Source organism: Scyliorhinus torazame, chromosome 1 (genome assembly GCF_047496885.1).
Source record: "Scyliorhinus torazame isolate Kashiwa2021f chromosome 1, sScyTor2.1, whole genome shotgun sequence".
Classification (NCBI taxonomy): Eukaryota; Metazoa; Chordata; class Chondrichthyes; order Carcharhiniformes; family Scyliorhinidae; genus Scyliorhinus; species Scyliorhinus torazame.
In genome coordinates, this window is record NC_092707.1 from 396,551,677 (window position 1) to 396,569,707 (window position 18,031).

The 18,031-nt window shown below is 50.7% G+C and overlaps 1 protein-coding gene across 1 annotated transcript in view; it reads left to right on the forward strand.

Moving 5' to 3' along the window:
* The window catches only part of arfgef3 (ARFGEF family member 3), a 363,850-nt gene that overhangs the window by 313,890 nt on the left and 31,929 nt on the right, over positions 1 to 18,031 (forward strand). The window contains exons 17-22 of the mRNA XM_072513502.1: positions 7,187 to 7,297; positions 8,650 to 8,800; positions 9,920 to 10,231; positions 11,774 to 11,907; positions 14,141 to 14,286; positions 14,993 to 15,172. Coding sequence (XP_072369603.1) covers positions 7,187 to 7,297; positions 8,650 to 8,800; positions 9,920 to 10,231; positions 11,774 to 11,907; positions 14,141 to 14,286; positions 14,993 to 15,172 — 1,034 coding nt within the window. The remainder of the gene's footprint in view (positions 1 to 7,186; positions 7,298 to 8,649; positions 8,801 to 9,919; positions 10,232 to 11,773; positions 11,908 to 14,140; positions 14,287 to 14,992; positions 15,173 to 18,031) is intronic.

Below are 18,031 nucleotides of genomic sequence, written 5' to 3' on the forward strand. Positions count from 1 at the left end.
ACACGACAGTAGGTGCACCCGCAGTACTATTAGGAAGGGAGTTACACCCTTTTGAATGAATGACAGTGAAAGAATGGCTTATATGTGTCAAAATCAGGATGGTATGAATACTGGGTGGACCTTGCTGACAGTGATTTCATGTGTCTGCTGCCCTTGTCCTTCTAGGTGGTGGAGGTTGAGGGTCTGGGAGCTGCTGTCAAAGAATCAGCAGCTTCAGAAGAGCTGAAGTGAGGCATGTGACTGCTAAAACTCCAACTCTAAATAAAGGCCCGTTTCTTTATTACTCTAACCCAGTATTTCCTCAAAATGGCGTAAGAATCAAGCAACATTAAAATTTATGCCAATTTTGCCATCAGCTGAAATTTCCTTGAGAATATCATTGCTCAAATCGACGGGAACAATTAGGACTCCAAGGAATATGAAACTCCAGGTCAACCTCACTAAAACAAATTTCCTGGCCATATATGGCATTTCTTTGTGGGGGCTTACTGTGTGACTGCTGCCTGTGTGGTGAGGAGGTGATAATGGCATCATGTTGATTCTGCTAAGTCCAGACTAATGCCCAGGGGACACCGCTTCAAATCCAACCACAACAGCGGGTGGAAATTAAATTCAATTAATAAATCTGGAATATAAAGCTGGCCTGAGAAATGGTGACGACGGCAACTACCATCGATTGTTGTAAAACCCCATCTGGTTGACTTAATGTCCTTTAGGGAAGGAAATCTGCCGTCCTTACCTGGTCTGGCCTACATGTGACCCCAGACCCACAGCAATGTGGTTGAATCTTAACAGCCCTCAGCCACTTATTTCAAGGGGAAATTAGGGATGGGCAACGATAGCCTTGCCAGTGATACCCACATGGAATAGAATCATAGAATTTACAGTGCAGAAGGAGGTCATTCGGCCCATCGAGTCAGCACCGGCCCTTGGAAAGAGCACCCTACTTAAGCGCACGCCTCCATCCTATCCCCGTAAGTCCACCTAACCTTTTGGACACCAAGGGCAATTTATCATGGCCAATCCACCTAACCTGCACATCGTTGGACTGTAAGAAACCGGAGCACCCGGAGGAAACTCACGCAGACACGGGGAGAATGTGCAGACTCCACACAGACAGTGAACCAAGCCGGGAATAGAACCTGGGACCCTGGAGCTGTGAAGCAACAGTGCTACCATGCCGCTTGGATATTGTCCAGGTCTTGCTACATTTGGACATGGACTGCTTCATTATCCGAAGAGTCACGAATGGTGCAGAACATTATGCAGTCATTTGCGAACATGCCCACTTCTCAGCTTATGATGGAAGGGAGGTCATTGACGAAGCAGTTGAAAATGGTTGAGCCTAGGACACTACCCTGAGGAACTCCTGCAGTGATGTCCAGGAGCTGAGATGATTGACCTCCAACCACCACAACCATCTTCCTTTGTGACTCCAACCAGCAGGGTGTTTTCCCCCCCAATTCCCATTGACTCCAGTTTAGCTAGGGCTCCTTGATGCCATACTCGGTGAAATGCTGCACCCTTGCCACCCTCAGTGCTTCCTCCAAGTAATGACTGCCCTTGACCTCATCAAGGGCAGTCACGCTCACCTCACCTCTGGCATTCAGCTCTTTTGCCCATGTTTGAACCAAGGCTGTAATGAGGTTAGGAGTTGAGTGACCCTGGCAGAACCCAAACTGAGCATCCGTGAGCAGGTTATTGCTGAGTAATTGCTGTTTGATAGCACTGTGGATGACTCCTTCCATCACTTTGCTGATGGAGAGTAGACCGATAGGGCAGTAATTGGCTGGTTGGATTTGTCCTGTTTCTTGTGTCAGGTCAGTACAATTTGGGGGAATTTCCACATTGCCAGGGTAGATGCCAGTGTTGTAGCTGTACTGGATGTTTGGCTAGGGGTGCGGCAAGTTCTGGAGCTTCAGTGCTACTGCCAGAATAGTCAGGGCCTATAGCCTTTGCAGCGTCCAGTGCCTTCAGCTGTTTCCTGATATCACATGGAGTATTGGCTGAAGACTGACAACTGGGGACCTCCAGAGGGGACAGAGATGGATCATCCACTCGGCACTTCTGGCTGAAGATTGTTGCAAATGCCACAGCCTGTCTTTTGCACATTTGTGCTGGGCTTCTCAATCATTTGTGGAGGAGCCTCCTTCTCCAGTGAGTTGTTTAATTGTCCACCACCATTCACAGCCAGATGTGGCAGGGCTGCAGATACAGTGCATTCATTTGTGGAATTGCTGTCTATTACTTGCTGCTTCTGCCGTTTAGCACACAAGTAGTCTTGTGTTGTAGCTTCACTGGGTTGACATCTCATTTTTCAGTATGCCTCGTTTTGATCCAGGCATGCTCTCCTGCACTCTGCATTGAACCAGGATTGATCCCTTGGCTTGGTGGTAATGGTAGAGTGAGGGATATGCCTGGCCATGAGGTCACAGATTGTTGCTGCTGATGGCCCATAGCGCCTCATGGATGCCCAGACTTAAGAATTGCTATTCTGTTCGAAGTCTATCCCATTTAGCACGGTGGAGTGTATCTTCAATGTGAAGACGGGACTTTATCTCAAGGACTGTGCAGTGGTCACTTCTACCAATAGTGCCATGGACAGATACATCTGCAGCAGGCAGGTTGGTGAGGATGAGCTCAAGTATCTTTTACCCTCACCACGTGCTGTAGTCTCAGTCTAGCAGCTCCCGTGAAAGAATAACCAAACCCATGACTCTGCCACTTAGAAGGACAAGGGCAGCAGACACATAGGAACACCACCACCTGCAAGGTCCCCTCCAAGTCACACACCATCCTGACTTGGAAATATATCGTCGTTCCTTCACTGTCACTGGGTCAAAGTCCCGGCACTCCCTCCCTAACAGCATAGTGGGTGTACCTACGCCACGTGGACTGCAGCGGTTCCAGGAGGCGGCTCCCCACCACCTTCTCAGGGGCAGCTGGGGTTGGGGAATAAATCAATCAATTGGTACATCAATGACTGCGAATGTGAGGAAAGGGAATTGGGGGAAAAGAAAAGCCCTTTCGTCATTTTGAGGCGATACTGTGTCAGAGTCATACAGAAAAGGGCCTTTAGTTAGATATGGTTGGCCTGTAAAAGAAGAAACAAGTCTGACCTGCTGCACTATTGCTGCTCTTCCACTGGGTATTTGTAACAAATGTCTCCAGTTATATTTATCGAAGAAAAGGTTAATAGAAATAGGTGTACTTCTAAAGTACTTCCGTCTGTCATGGAAATAACTCAAAGGCTTCATGCACCTCTGTAGGATGGTGACTGTCACACCGCAGTTACAACATAGAACAGGCCACTCGGCCCAGGGGGTCCATGCTAGTGGTCATTCTCCACACAAATCTACGTGGGTTTCCTCCGGGTGCTCCAGTTTCCTCCCGCAGTCCAAACATGTGCAGGTGATCTGGATTGGCCACGCTAAAGTGCCCCCTGGTGTCCAAAGATGTGCAGGTTAGGTGGGGTTACGGAGATAGGGTGGGGGGTTGGGCCTAGGTAAGGTGCTCTTTTAGAGGGCAGGTGCAGATTCGATGGGCCAAAAGGCCTCATCTGCACGTAACAATAATAATCGCTTATTGTCACGAGTAGGCTTCAATGAAGTTACTGTGGAAAGCCCCTAGTCGCCACATTCTGGCGCCTGTTCGGGGAGGCTGGTACGGGAATTGAACCCGCGCTGCTGGCCTTGTTCTGCATTACAAGCCAGCTGTTTAGCCCACTGTGCTAAGCCAGCCCCGAAACCAGCCCCTAAGGGAAATCCCCATTTAGGGATTCTATGAATCTCCCTACACTCCTCTTCATTTAATCCAATCTCGGTTATTCCATTTATCCCTTTCTGTGTTCATCCAGCTTCCTGTTAAATGTATCTCCACTATTCACTTCAACCAGGGAGCGAGTTCCACATTCTCACTCCTCTCTGGGTAAAGGATTCTCTCCTGAATTTCCTATCGGGTTTACGAGTCACTGGGCAGAATGTTTCTGATTTTAAAAAAAGGGTTGGTGGGATATGGGGATCAGGTGGAGAGGTGGATTTGAGACCAGGAAGAGATCATTCATGATCTGATTGAATGACAGAACAGGCTTGAGGGGCTGAATGGCCTGCGTCTGCTCCTAATTCCTTTGTTCCAGACCCTGTTTCGGCGTTCCTATGTTCCGCGGCGGTGGAGGCTGCCGCTGGGGGCGGGGGCTGTCAGCGGGTTTCCCTGTTATTCCCGCCCTCCGCCGGCGGGGAGGCCACAGCGGGGGGAGGGGTCACTATTGGCAGAACCGGAAGAGAGCCTGCCGGAGCAAACGGCCGCCTTATGTTCATGGCCCCTAGTGCCAGCCTCGCCCATTTGGAACCATGTTTTATTCCTGAAATTCTCTCCCCGGTAATCCCTCAGTCTTCCCTTTTCTGAAGGAACGCCAGCCTTTCCTGAAATGTACCTCTCACCACTGCTGGCCCGCCTTCCTCTGTACCCTCTCCACCGCCTCTCTATTGATTTTATAATATGGAGACCACAACTGATCACAGTATTCCCAATTGCAGTCTAACTTTGGGAAGGTGGTGTTGCAGTAGGAATGTCATTGGACGAGTAATCCAGAGCCCCAGGGTAATGCTCTGGGGGGCACAGGTTCAAACGGCAGCTGATGGAATCAAATTCAATTACTGTAATTAATTAAAAACTGGAATATAAATCTGGTTACCAGGGCTGGTAAAGATATCAACAGTTGTGAGCGCGACTTCTCTGCTCTTCCGACCCTCCAGAAGTGAATCTCACTGTTTGCTTTGTTTTGTTTTAATGGTCTTTGCTGAGATGTAGACCCGTTGTCCAAATTGCATCAACAACGTCCCACGAGCAGCCAATGACTCAATTCATCTGCTTTTATTTCTTAGTGGGGTTGTTGGCCCAACGTCACCATGTACCCGTCTTACATAAACCCGGCTGGTGGGGGGTGGGGGGGGGGGCCTGCCCAATTTGGGGCCATACATTCCCAGGCTCATCTCAGACAGAGTGACTCCAGTTAACCCCAGCAACCCCTGGGTCAGGAGAGGGGAATCAGCCAGGTCTCTGCTCACTGAGACCCTTGCTGGCTCTGGGAATGCGCCATCTTCACAACTCTCTCGCGCTAGCTCCCATCAAACCTCAGGGCTGCCATTTGCCCAGGAAAAACAATGTGGCGGGGTAGAGTGGTTTCTGGAGCGCGGAGGATTGTGGGTAGCCTGGTCGCCATTATTGACTGACTGCTCTGATGATTGTCATGTTGGGTGATCAATGGTGGGAGCAGAGGGGGAGGGGGGTGGGGTGGTTAGATGTGGGAGGCCAGGTGACAAACCCTCCCAGAGTAGAGCCCACAGTTTGCAACCCAAGCTGGGAAGGTAGCTTGAGGAACGCTAAGTGACCGGGTTTGGTTGTGATGCATGTCTCAGTCAGGTGGGCTTCACGAGACTCATTGTCAAAGTGAACCTTGAGTGGCGATGGCGACAGATAACAGTGGGATCAAGTCGGGGAAAAGACCCATCCTGGTCAGGAAGGTGGGGGAATTGTTTTGAATGAAATCCACAGAAGCGTGCCACCAACACGCGTTCACCTGAGTTCCGGGCTGAAAAGGTGCTTTGTCTCTCGGTGTGGACTCTCTCAGACCTGGCCATTTAGAAAACTAACATTTCCACTTTCTGGGATTGAATCTATCTGTTTTCTCTCTCTGATTTAGAGGTCAGCAGGGTGGCCTTTTAAACCCAGAGCGAAAGGTGGGTTGACCATTTAAAACGGAGGTGAGGCAAAACTATTTCTCTCCGAGGGTGGTGATCTCTGGAACTCTCTTCCTGAAAAGACGGTGGAAGTAGAGTCTTTGAATATTTTTAAGGCCGAGGTAGATAGATTCTTGGTCAACAAGGGGGGTGATAGGTTACCAGGGGGTAGACAGGATGCAGATTTGAGGTTACAATCAGGTCAGCCATGATCTTGTTAAATGGTGGAGCAGGTTGGAGGGGCTGAATGGCGCACTCCTGCTCCTTGCTCACTATGTTCATGTGCCAGATAAGCATGTGCTACAGGTTTCATTTTTCAATAGCTAAACAAGGAAGATGAACAATGAGTTCACACACACGCCACATACACACACACAACACACAATACACACAAATGCCACACAATACACATAAACACACGGCACACACACAAAATACGCCACACCATACACAAAACACACTACACACACAACACATGCCACACAATATACACATGCAACACATGCCACACAATACACATACACACATGCACACTACACATACACGCGCCACACAAAACATACACCACACAGTCCACAACACACCACACAATACACACACGCCACACAATACACATACACACACATGCCACACATACGCACGCCATAAACATACGGCATACACACACCACACAATGCACACACACACACCACATGGGGCAGCACGGTAGCACAAGTGGATAGCACTGTGGCTTCACAACGCCAGGGTCCCAGGTTCGATCCCCTGCTGGGTGACTGTCTGTGCGGAGTCTGCGCGTTCTCCCCGTGTCTGCGTGGGTTTCCTCCAGGTGCTCCGGTTTCCTCCCACAGCCCAAAGACGTGCAGGTTAGGTGGATTGGCCGTGATAAATTGTCCATAGTGGCCAAAAAGGTTAGGAGGGGTTAGTGGGGATAGGGTGGAGGTGAGGGCTTCAGTGGGTCGGTGTAGACTCGATGGGCCAAATGGCCTCCTTCTGCACTGTATGTTCTATACAAAACACACAGCACACAATACATACACACAACATACATACTCTACACACACAATACACACCATACAATACACATGTGCCGCACAATGCACATGCACACACACAAGCACCACATACACAACACATGCCACACAATACATATGTGCCACACAATACACACGTGCCACACAATGCACAAGACAATAACATTTAGACAGCTTCATGGTGAGTTACAACAGTAAATGTTGCAAACCTGCAGCATGTTGGTTAACATTTTAAGCCTGTAGGAAGGACTCTTCTTCCGAACTGAAGGAAGGTAGAAATATGACAGTCCCTCTCGCCACAGATGCTGCCAAACCTGCTGAGCTTTTCCAGCATTTTCCGTTTTTGTTTCGGATCCCCAGGGTGTGCAGTGTTTAATTGGTGAGCTATGGCACTGAAAGTGGAACTTTCTTTTGCAGGTGTTGCAGCCAATTGTGCCTCAGCCCTTGCACAGATGTCAGCGGCGTCGTGTGTCCAGGATGAGAAGGAGGAGAAAGCGATTCCTGAGACCACTGACCCCATAGCTCAAGGTACTGAGAACCCGAGCAATCCAGCAACCGGAGGCCATTCACTCCCTCCATCCTGTTCTCTCATTCAAACAGATCTTTGCTGACCTGCGACCTGACTCCGAACACCAGCCTCTGCCACGTATCTCAGAGCAATTGAGTCATTTACAGCACAGAAGGAGGCCATTTGGCCCATCAAGTCCTTGCTGAGTCTCCGTGGAGCAACCAGATAATCCCATTCCCTGTCCTATCCCCAAATTACCAGATGCACAAAGGGATGGTCAAATATTTGCAACAGTGAAATGGAGTATTTGGATAGAAAGGTTCATACCAGACTCCCTATTCCACATGAGACTTCCCCCCACTCCCCTCCACCTATTCCTTAATCCCTTTGTTGAACCAAATTCTATCAATCTGTTTAAAATTAACAATTAACCCAGCATTAGTTGCCATTTGTAGAAGAGAGTCCCAAACTTCTCCCATTCTTTGTGCGTGGAGATATTCCCAGTTACACTCATAGAATCATAGAATTCCTCCAGTGCAGAAGGAGGCCATTCGGCCCATTGAGACTGTACCGACTCTCTGAAGGAGCACCCTACCTAGGCCAACCGCCCGCCCTATTCACGTAACCCCATCCAACCTGCTCATCCCTGGACACCAAGGGACAATGTTCGTCATGGCCAATCCACCTAACTGCTACATCTTTGGTCTGTGGGAAGAAACCGGAGCGCCCGGAGGAAACCCACACTGCCCTCAGTAATTGAACCCGGGTGCCTAGCGCTGTGAGGCAGCAGTGCTAACTTCTGTGCTGCACTTTGAAAACTTTGATCAGATTGCTCCTAAATTCCAAGGAACACAGCGCTTGTTAATATGACCTCTCCTCAGAATTTAAGCTTTGGATGCTAGTGAATGCTAGTGAATCAATGTTACCCTCTCTCCAAGACTAATATATCCTTCCCAAGGTGTGGTGCCCAGGACTGCTCACAGTGACTTCAGGTCTGGTCTACCTGAGCTTTGTACAGTTTAAACACCACCTCAACCACCTTGCATTCAAGTCTCTGGAGATGAAAGCAACTTTCCACTTGCTTTATTGATTGTTTTTTGTACTTGGCCACAATATTTTAATGATCTGTGTACAGGGACATCCAAGTCTCTATGGACCTCCACTGTTTCTATCTTCTCACACTTTAGAAAATATCCTGTCCTTCCCATTTTAAACTCCCGAGTGGATGACCCTGCATATGCCGACAGGGGAGATAGCACGGGGTATTTGAGAACATTTACATTATTGCCCTGGCCCTCCGGTGGTTCCGTCGTGAATCCCGAGTTTCTGATGTCGACGAACGTTGATTTATTTTGTTTCTGTGTCCCCGCAGTGAAGCAGAAAGTGGAACAGAAGCTGGAGCAGATTGGGAGGCCGCAGGGTGTTCAGCTCCACACGGCCCATGTCCTCTGCATGGACGCCATCCTCAGTGTGGGCCTGGAGATGGGCAGTCACAATGCAGACTGCTGGCAACACGTCTTCAGGTAGGACCAGGGCCTCGAACCCAAACGCCCCCCCCCCCCACCCAATGTTCCTATTAGAGGACGCAAGATTCTTGGGGATCCATTGGGAAAACGTGGTGAAGGGTCAGTACCCAGTGTGTAGGATTAAGGTTAAAAAAAAAAGTAGTGGGATCTTTCTCTGCCATCCCAAAGGGAGAAACATTGCGGATTCAGAAAGTGGGGCCTACAGGGACCTAAACACCAAAGAAAGGAATTCCCTCCCCTGACCCTCATGGGGACTGCCATTGGACTCCTTCCTGTTCATTAAATGTAAATGGTGCATGGGTGGGAGGGGGAAGGACCAGAGCCTTGGGCCCAGTTGGTTCTTCTCCCTTACATACCAGCATCCGCCACTTCCTGGGGTCATCATGCGAATAATGGTGGTAGAACAGGGGGTTCCACAGTAACAGCCCAGAGCACCCCCCCTCCCCACCAGGCAGTTCCACCAATGGAGGGGGAGGGTCTTGTCACCATGTCCTCATCCTCCAGTTGGCCCCCAAGGAATATAATGTGCTGAAGGCTCCAGTTTGACCGGAGCCTTCCTTCTGATCGTCAGGGAGTCATAAAATTCAATTAATAAAAGAGCTGGAATTGAAAGATAGTCTCAGAAATGGCACCACAGGGCAGCACGGTGGCGCAGTGGTTAGCACTGCTGCCTCACGGCACTGAGGTCCCAGGTTCGATCCCGGCTCTGGGTGGAGTTTGCACATTCTCCCCGTGTTTGCGTGGGTTTCGCCCCCACAACACAAAGATCTGTAGGGTAGGTGGATTGGCCAGGCTAAATTGCCCCTTAGTTGGAAGAAAGTATTGGGTACTCTGAATTTATAAAAAAAAGAAATGGCACCATGAAAAGCTGTCATTGACTGTTATCAACCTTCTGGTTCATTAATGACCTTTCGGAAAGGAAATACATTCTTCTTAACTGCCCTCAGGAATGGCCGAGTGAAACCATTCAGTTCGAAGGAATTAGGGATTATCCACAAATCCCCCAAAATGGGAGCTCCATCCAAATTTCAGAAGAGTCAACTCTAAAATAACAAGTTTTGTACGAGTGATGATGCAACAGGGGAATGGGCTAAAATGGTCCCTGTGTCTCTCCAGAGTGTGTGAATACATCAGCACGTTGGAGCACAGTCACTTCAGTGACGGAGGCTCGCAGCCTCCCATCACCATCAGGCAGGCACAGCAGGCCTCAGGCTCCCCCCAGCCTGCAGACGTATCGCTCAACTCCAGCAGGAACCTGAGCCCCGAGCTGAACAGCAACATCAGCAAGCCTGTCATCCAGTCCATCACCATACAGGAGCTGATCAAGGAGAACTGCAAGGGGAAGGCGTTTGACTTCCGAGGTGGAGGTGTGCTGAGCGGGAGTAATGCAGCCAGGGCAGTCTGCACCCTCTCCACAATGGCTGACAAGTAAGTAAAGAGCCTAAAACTCTAGGCCTTATGCACCGGATAGAGTGGGATCAATGGCCCTATCCTTCTAAATATTGCGATGGGAAAGGCTAAACAAATATCTAAGATAGCAATAAATGTGGGTGAAACCAGAACTAGGGACCATAAATATATAAGATACTGGATCCGTGGATCCAGGCACAACGGGCGAATCACATGAGAGCCCCAGATTGGGCTCCATGCCGAGTGCAGAGCCGATCCCGAGTCACCTGACTCGCTCCACCCGGCACGATCTGGATTTCTCCCTGGCTGGGCGAGATCCAGATCTGAATATTCAAATGGGCCTAAGGCTCATTTAAATACCTGACGCTGGATTCATCCGCCAACCCGGGACGCAACGGCAGCGCTGCGAGACGTCGCCAGGGAACCATTTAGTACAAATGTGGACCAGGTATAACTGCACCTGGGGGGGGGGCGGGGGTTCTCCCAGGCCATTGGAGACCCCCAGGTTGTCGGGGACAGGGCAGGGGTGATATATTGTCACTCCCCCAGCACCCAGGCACCCTGGCAGTGTCACCCGGGCACCCTGCCAGTGTCAGCCGGGCACCCTGCCAGTGCCACCCTAGCCTCTCGATGCAGCCGAACTGGAAGGTCACGCTGGTGTGAACAGCCAGAAGATCTCGTCCAAAACCTGGGTGTGAAAATTACCAACAAAATCAGAACGGGACAGACTCTGTCATGCAAACTTCCCTGAAGTGCAATTGCTATGGGCCAGGGCTGAGATACTCCAAAGTGTATTGTGAAATTCACCTGACCTATTACTTTCATGTTGAGTTTGGCTGGGATGAGCATAAGAACCTTCGCTTCAACTGTGATTCATCAGACTTCCTCGGTGCTTTTATCAAAACAATGTTTATTCTAAGAATCTAGTTAACACATTTGAAACAGTTATCAAGAATTTGTTACCAACTAAAAACATGAAAAAACACACAACAGCTACAGTAATCAATGTATATAACTCTTAATGAATCCCCCTTAGTAACTGTTCCAATTCAATACAAAATCCAATAAACCAACACCCCTTTCAAGGGCGTGGCCCAGCACACTGTAATCTCACTTGAATGGGACTGGTCCTTTTTCTGAGATCCAGCCTCCCAACCAGCAGATTGACAACGCCTTCCGGAACGCAACTCTATCTTTAAAGTTATCAGGGCAGTTTGCCACACCCAATGTGCTTTCAGCTCACTGGAACAGCTTTAAAATAAAGACCGAGAAAACAGGGAAACACTGCTTCACTTCTGCAGTCAAAGACCAACAAACCGAAACTGAAACCCAAACACTAAACCCCCTCTCACCTGACAGCCACAGCCCAGCTCCACCCACAAATGACATCACTGAAGCCGTGCTACGAGCCATGTGATAAGAAAAAACCTTTCTTAAAGAGACACTCACATGACACAATACATATTCATTTATTCTCTTTCGTAGTTTTTTCTTAATTTTCTTCTTTCTCCACCCTTCCTTCTCCCGCGCCTCCTTTTCCCCGCTCCCCTTCTCGTGCAGGTTATTTGAAGATGCTGCTGTGAAACTGAACCTTAACGCTCTGGTGGGATTTCTCAATCAACTGCAGAAAGCCTCACAGGCTCAGCTCTTTGACTCCATTACTGAGACTGTGGACTACTCACTAGCGATGCCAGGTAACATTTAGCAGCTCTACCAACCCGCCCGATGTTCCCTGTAGTCAGGCCGCTGGGTTACTCGACATTATTCGAGAGTCCAGCATGGATTTGGGGGAAGATGTCAGTATCGGCCCTTGTAAGCTCCATCGGGATTGCTAAGTGTAAAAAGATCAAAGTCCATAGTTCATCTTCTGTCTGAGTAGTCACATAAATCAACAATACTGACGAATACGAGGGATCAATCTTGACTGATGAGTCTACAGCAGAACTGGATGTAAGGGGTGGTATTTAATGCAGAGGTTGCATCAGAACGGGTGCAGAGGACATTCACCAGGATGTTGCCTGGGCTGTAGTGATTCAGCTATGAAGGGATGGATAGGCTGGGGTTGTTTTCCTTGGAGCAGTGAAGACTGAGGTGTACACAATTATGAGGGATATAGATAGGATGGATAGGAAGGAACATTTCCCCTTAGTAAAGGAGTCACTAACCAGGGGGCAAAGAGTTAAGGCAAGGGCTAGGAGGTTCAGAGGGGATTTGAGGAAAAACCTTTTCGCCCAGAGTGGTGGCGGGGGGGGGGGGGGCGCGGGGGGGGGGGGGGGGGGGGGGGGGGGGGGATCTGGAACTCGCTGCCTGAAAGGGTGGTAGAGGGGGGAACCCTCACAACATTTAAGAAGCATTTAGCTGAGCATTTGAAAAGCCAAAGCACACAAGGCCATGGACCAAATGCTAGAAATGTGATTAGAATAGAAAGGTGCTCGATGGCTGGTGCAGACTTGTTGGGCCGAAGGGCCTCTTTCTGTGTTGTGAAATTCTACGACTCTACGAGATGACGGGGGTCTTGCCCACAGTTGGAGAGCAAATGAGCCCTCCGCATCACCTTTCTTGGGAAAGAACCCCGCTGAATGAAATGTCATCCACTCACTTGATTGGCCAGTGGCGGGTCTTCCTCGGGATCAAGGACCCCTGAGGGAGACGTCCCGCCTACCAAGAGCTGCTGGCTAATCATAGGCCGCCAACTCTTTAATGCTCAGCAATGCTAACGCCACCGGGGGGACTGTGGCTGATGCCAGTACTACACCCACCTAAGGCTCGGACAGTTAAAGGACCCAGACGCAGGTGAGTGATGGCAGGAGGTGGGCAATGGGGTGGGGGTTGTAGGCCGGGGGAAGGGGGTGTGGGGGAGAGGGAAGGGGGTGGGTTGGCAGTGAGGCAAGGGGATTGGCTGTCAGTGGGCTCCCTTTTCCAGTGCCAGGCCCCTCAATCAGGCACTGACTGCCTTTGATCCCCATGGAAGCCCATTAGCAACCCTGACAGGGTTTACTTTTGGGACTTAAATTGAAGCCCTGTCTGCCCTCTCAGATTGGTGTAAAGAAATACCTTGAAGAAGAGCAGGAGGGTTTTCAGAAAAAGCAATGGCATCAGTAGCTAGGGAACAGAGTTTGCCGTGGGGACTGAAGACGATGGCTTCAATGTTCACAGTATTAAATCGGATGAAATTTCTGCTCATCAGTACGTTGGATAATTAGTCTGATAGCCTAGCAACGACGGAGGAGTCAAGAGAGGTGCTGGTACTTAGAATCCATGGAATCTTGACCATGCACAAGGAGGCCATTTGGCCCATTGAGTTGGCATCAGCCCTCTGAAAGAGCATCCTACCTAGGGTCACTCACCCGCCCTCTCCCTATAACTCCACAACCCCACCTACCCTGCACATCCTTGGACTGTGGGAGGAAACCGGAGCACCCGGAGGAAACGCACGCGCACACGGGGAGAAAGGGCAAATTCCACACAGTCACCTGAGGTCGGAATTGAACCCGGGTCCCTGGCACTGCGAGACAGCCGTGCTAAACTCTGTGCCCCCCTACTGCTGGTAGAACTGAGTGTTGTCAGGATGTTTGTTAAAACTAGCGCCGTGCCTTTAGACTATGTCACTGAGGTAGATAGGAAATTAGAGGATTGTTCCTTGGGGACACCGCTGTAACGGTGCCGGAGGAGGAAGATATTGCAAGTGATTCTCTGGCTCCGATTAGATAGATAAGAATGGAACTGGGTGAGAGCAGTCCCAGCCAGCTGGGTGACAGCGAGGAGGTGTTGGGGGAGGGTGGTGCGGCCGAGTGTATCTAAGATCACGACAGGTTAAGAAGGACAAGGAGGGAGAGTTTCCCTTTGTCACGGTCACACAGGATGTCATTTGTGACTTTGTTAGCAGCTGTTTAATGGGGTTTTAACCCTTTCTGCTTTGACTTACAGGGGAGGCCCGATCCACCCATGACCGGCGGAGTGCTCTACACCTCTTCCGCCTCGGTGATGTCATGCTACGGATTGTACGCAGCAGATCTTGTCCCCTCTTGCACCTGATGAAGACCTGGGGTGTGGTGGGCCCTCACTTAGCAGAGGTAGTTTTTCAGTTCCACTTTTTGACTTCCACTAGCGGGCGTCACTGATACGGCCAGCATCCCTAGTGTTGTACCGAGGCAGTGCTGCATGGTTGGAGGTGCCGTCTTTCGGATGGGATATTAATCTGTCTGCTCCCTCGGGTGGACATACGAGCAGGAAGATTCTCCCCAGTGTCCTGCCCAATATTGGTCTTCATGTGACTGAACAGGTCCACTCTCCATCTGTGGATCTTTGGGCACGGTGTCGTAGGGGTGGGCGGGGGGGGGGGGGGGGGGGGGGGGAGGGGGGGTGGAGGTGGTGGGGGGGGGGGGGGGGGGGTGGCGCAGGGCGCAGGATGTCCCCCGGAGTGCAGGATTTGCCTCCTTTCTGCACTGCCATCCTGCCTCATCATGAAGACGTTGGGACTCAAAGCCCATTGCAGCTCGGTGGACAGGTTCCCGCCATCTTGAACAATACGGTGCCAAGCTCCCCCCAGTTCTGAAGGCCATCGACCCGAAACGTGAACTCAGCCTCCCTCCACGGGCACTGCATGGCCTGCCGAGTGTTTACAGGATTATTTGTTTTGTTTAGGGTGGGTACAAGGGGAATGTGGGAAAATCCTGACTGAGCTGGAATCTCAGGTGAGTATTTTTCATCGTGTGTTTTTCTCCCCTATTGTTTCTCCACAGTTATTGCATCTAAATGGAAATTTTTATTTTTGCGCAGGCCGCCTGTCACAAGGAGAGACACGTTTCCCAGAAAGCTGTCTCCTTCATTCACGATATTCTGACTGAGGTTCTGACGGACTGGAATGAGCTGCCCTATTTTCACTTCAACGAGGCTCTTTTCCGACCATTTGAGCACATCATGCAGTTGGAGCTGTGTGATGAAGATGTGCAGGACCAGGTAGGAGCGAGTGTCAGGTGGAATCCAGCCAGCTTCACTCACATTCCCCATCCTTATTCCAGCCCGTGACCAGTAGATTACGGCTGGTTGATCCCCGGGCCTGTGGTGGCTCTCGGTTACCATGACAGCCAGGCCTGTCACTGAGTTGACCCCCAGACTTCTGCCTAGGGTGGCTGCATTGCACAACTCCCCCGCCGGCAAATTGAAGGAGTAGAATAAAACCCAGCGGGCTGGCACCCACCCACTCACTCCCGACCTGTCTGTGATTTTAAATGGAGGGGCAGCCCGCCTGCCTTTGGGCCGACTGCAAACTGCAAATGGACAACTTAACAGGGACCTAAGGGCCTTGGCCTGCCCCTGCTGGTATTTCACCTGTGACAGGGTATGTCCGTGCCATGTAGGAAGCCCAGAAGCTTTAGCTGCACGGGCTGGTGTTTGGCAAATGGGGGAACCTCCTTCGGAGGCACCCTGGGCCCACCCGAGGTACACCCACCAGTTCATCTCCCTCCCATCCCCACGTTTAGCCTCCCCTGGGCTTCTTCAACTCAGCCTCCGCCACCCCACTCCATTCCTCTCACCGAGACCACCGATCCTGGACGTAGCTGGGTCCTTCAGCGTGTTGCAACTCACTGCACTGCCAGTAGTGGCCACCGCACCCAGCTGGCACTGCTGGGACTGCAGAGCTGCCAACTATCCTATTGGCTGGCAGCGCTCCCAAGATGGGATCCCCTCCCAGGATAGTCTCGCCTCAAAGCCACTGACACGGTTCCCTGTGGTAAATTGCTGTGAGGGAACGAGGGTGGGCTTTAGGGGATTTTCACAGTAACTTCATTGCAGTGTTAATGTAGGTCTACTTGTGACACTAATAAAGATTATTATTATTATAGCCGGGTTTTTTTTTTTGGGGGGGGGGATCATGACACCTGTAAAATTCAGCCACTAGGTCAGTTCTGGTGACCCCTGTTTACGGTGACATTAGGCTGTTAGTTATGGTGACTCCTCAGCTACTGCCAGTGATGAGCCTGAGGCTCTGTTTGCAGTGTTTCCTGGGCCTCTTCCACTGATGGAGTACTGTTCTAGTTGTATGCAGCCGGCCACTGAGCTAGCAGTGAGAGTGTGACTGCGGTAAGTCATCTGTCAGGTCTGGCTGTATCTCAAGTTGACCTGATTATCAATCAGAAGAGGTTATTTCAATCCTTACTCTTTGATAATTTGGAATTGTGTGTGTAGTTTTAATTACCCTCTCCTGAACAACTATTGCAGCTAAGAATGTTCAGACAAGGGGATCTGATCCTCGGAGTAGTACAGAGTTTGTTGGTGCGATGGTCTGAAACTGGGAGTAACCCCACCTCGGCCCTATGTGCCACTCTCCAGCAGCATCTTTCAGCCAGTAGGCAGCCAGTAGCCTGCCCTCAAGAGCTGCTGGCCAATCACAGGGTTGGCAAGCCAGCAGGCTCAACAGCTCCACCAGGAGCAGTGGCCACTGCCGGGACTGCGCCTGGAGGTTGAGGACACCGTGGAAGGACACCATCCTCGTAACCATCGGTGGAGTCTGGGATCAGCAGGCCCTGCTCAGGGAGGTTTGGGATGAGGGAGGGTTTGTGAGGGGAGTTGACATGGCAGCAACATTATCAAGGGGTGTGGGGGGGGGGGGGGGGGGGGTGTTGGAGGGGGGTGGGGGGGAAACGCTCCTCCACGGACGACAGAGTGCTGGATTAGGAAAGCCCTCTGCCGGATTAGGAAAGCCCTCTACCCCAGGCCCTCAGTTTCACCCGGCAGTCTCCGTCCCGCAGCAGAAGGACGAATTTGAAATGAGGCAGTTATTTGGCCAACCAAATGAAAGGGCAGTTTTCCACCTTTCCCCTCCTCCCCCCACCAGCTGGTAAAATGGCATGGTGGCGGGAAGATGATAGACACACCCCCTTCCTTCCCTCACCGTTTTATGGGCCCCCCCAACCCATTCTCATTGCAAGGAGAAAGCAACTTCCTGTAGCTCGATATCCGTGTGTGAACCCTCTTCTCCGCCACTCCAACATCTGGTACAACTTCAATTAGCGCCCTGTCACATCCCTCTTTGCCTTTGGAATCCTCGTTAAGATCATTCTTTTTGCTCCAGCCACCTCTTCAATGCTGCGTTCCTGCTCAATCAGCCTTCACGATCCCCTAGGTCAGTCGATAATGATCAGTGTAGAGGGAGGGGGTTTTCATAGAATGTACAGAGCAGAAGGAGGCCATTCGGCCCATCGAGTCTACACCGGCTCTTGGAAAGAGCACCATACCCAAGGGCAACACCTCCACCCTATCCCCATAACCCAGTAACCCTACCCAACACTAAGGGCAATTTTGGACACTAAGGGCAATTTATCATGGCCAATCCACCTAACCTGCACATCTTTGGACTGTGGGGGGAAACCGGAGCACCCGGAGGAAACCCATGCACACACGGGGAGGACGTGCAGACTCCGCACAGACAGTGACCCAAGCCGGAATCGAACTTGGGACCCTGGAGCTGTGAAGCAATTGTGCTATCCACAATGCTACCATGCTGCCCAGGGGGTTGGAGGGGGTCTCCCAATTGAGAACTTCAAAACTGGGATTAATGTGTCTTCAACAGGCCAGGGTATTAAGTGTGGTGAAATCAAGGCAGGTAGTTGGAAGTAAGACCTAATTGAATGACCAAACAAGCTTGAGGGGCCGAATTTCTGTTTCCATTTCACTATTTGTTTCCTTTCTCTTTTCCTCTACTCTCTGGAGAGACGCACATGGTGACTGCTGCTGGCGGGGTCTCGGTGAGGTCAACTGCAAATGTCAAAAGTAAAATTGGTGGATTTGTGTTGGGTAAGACTGACAGGCTTACCG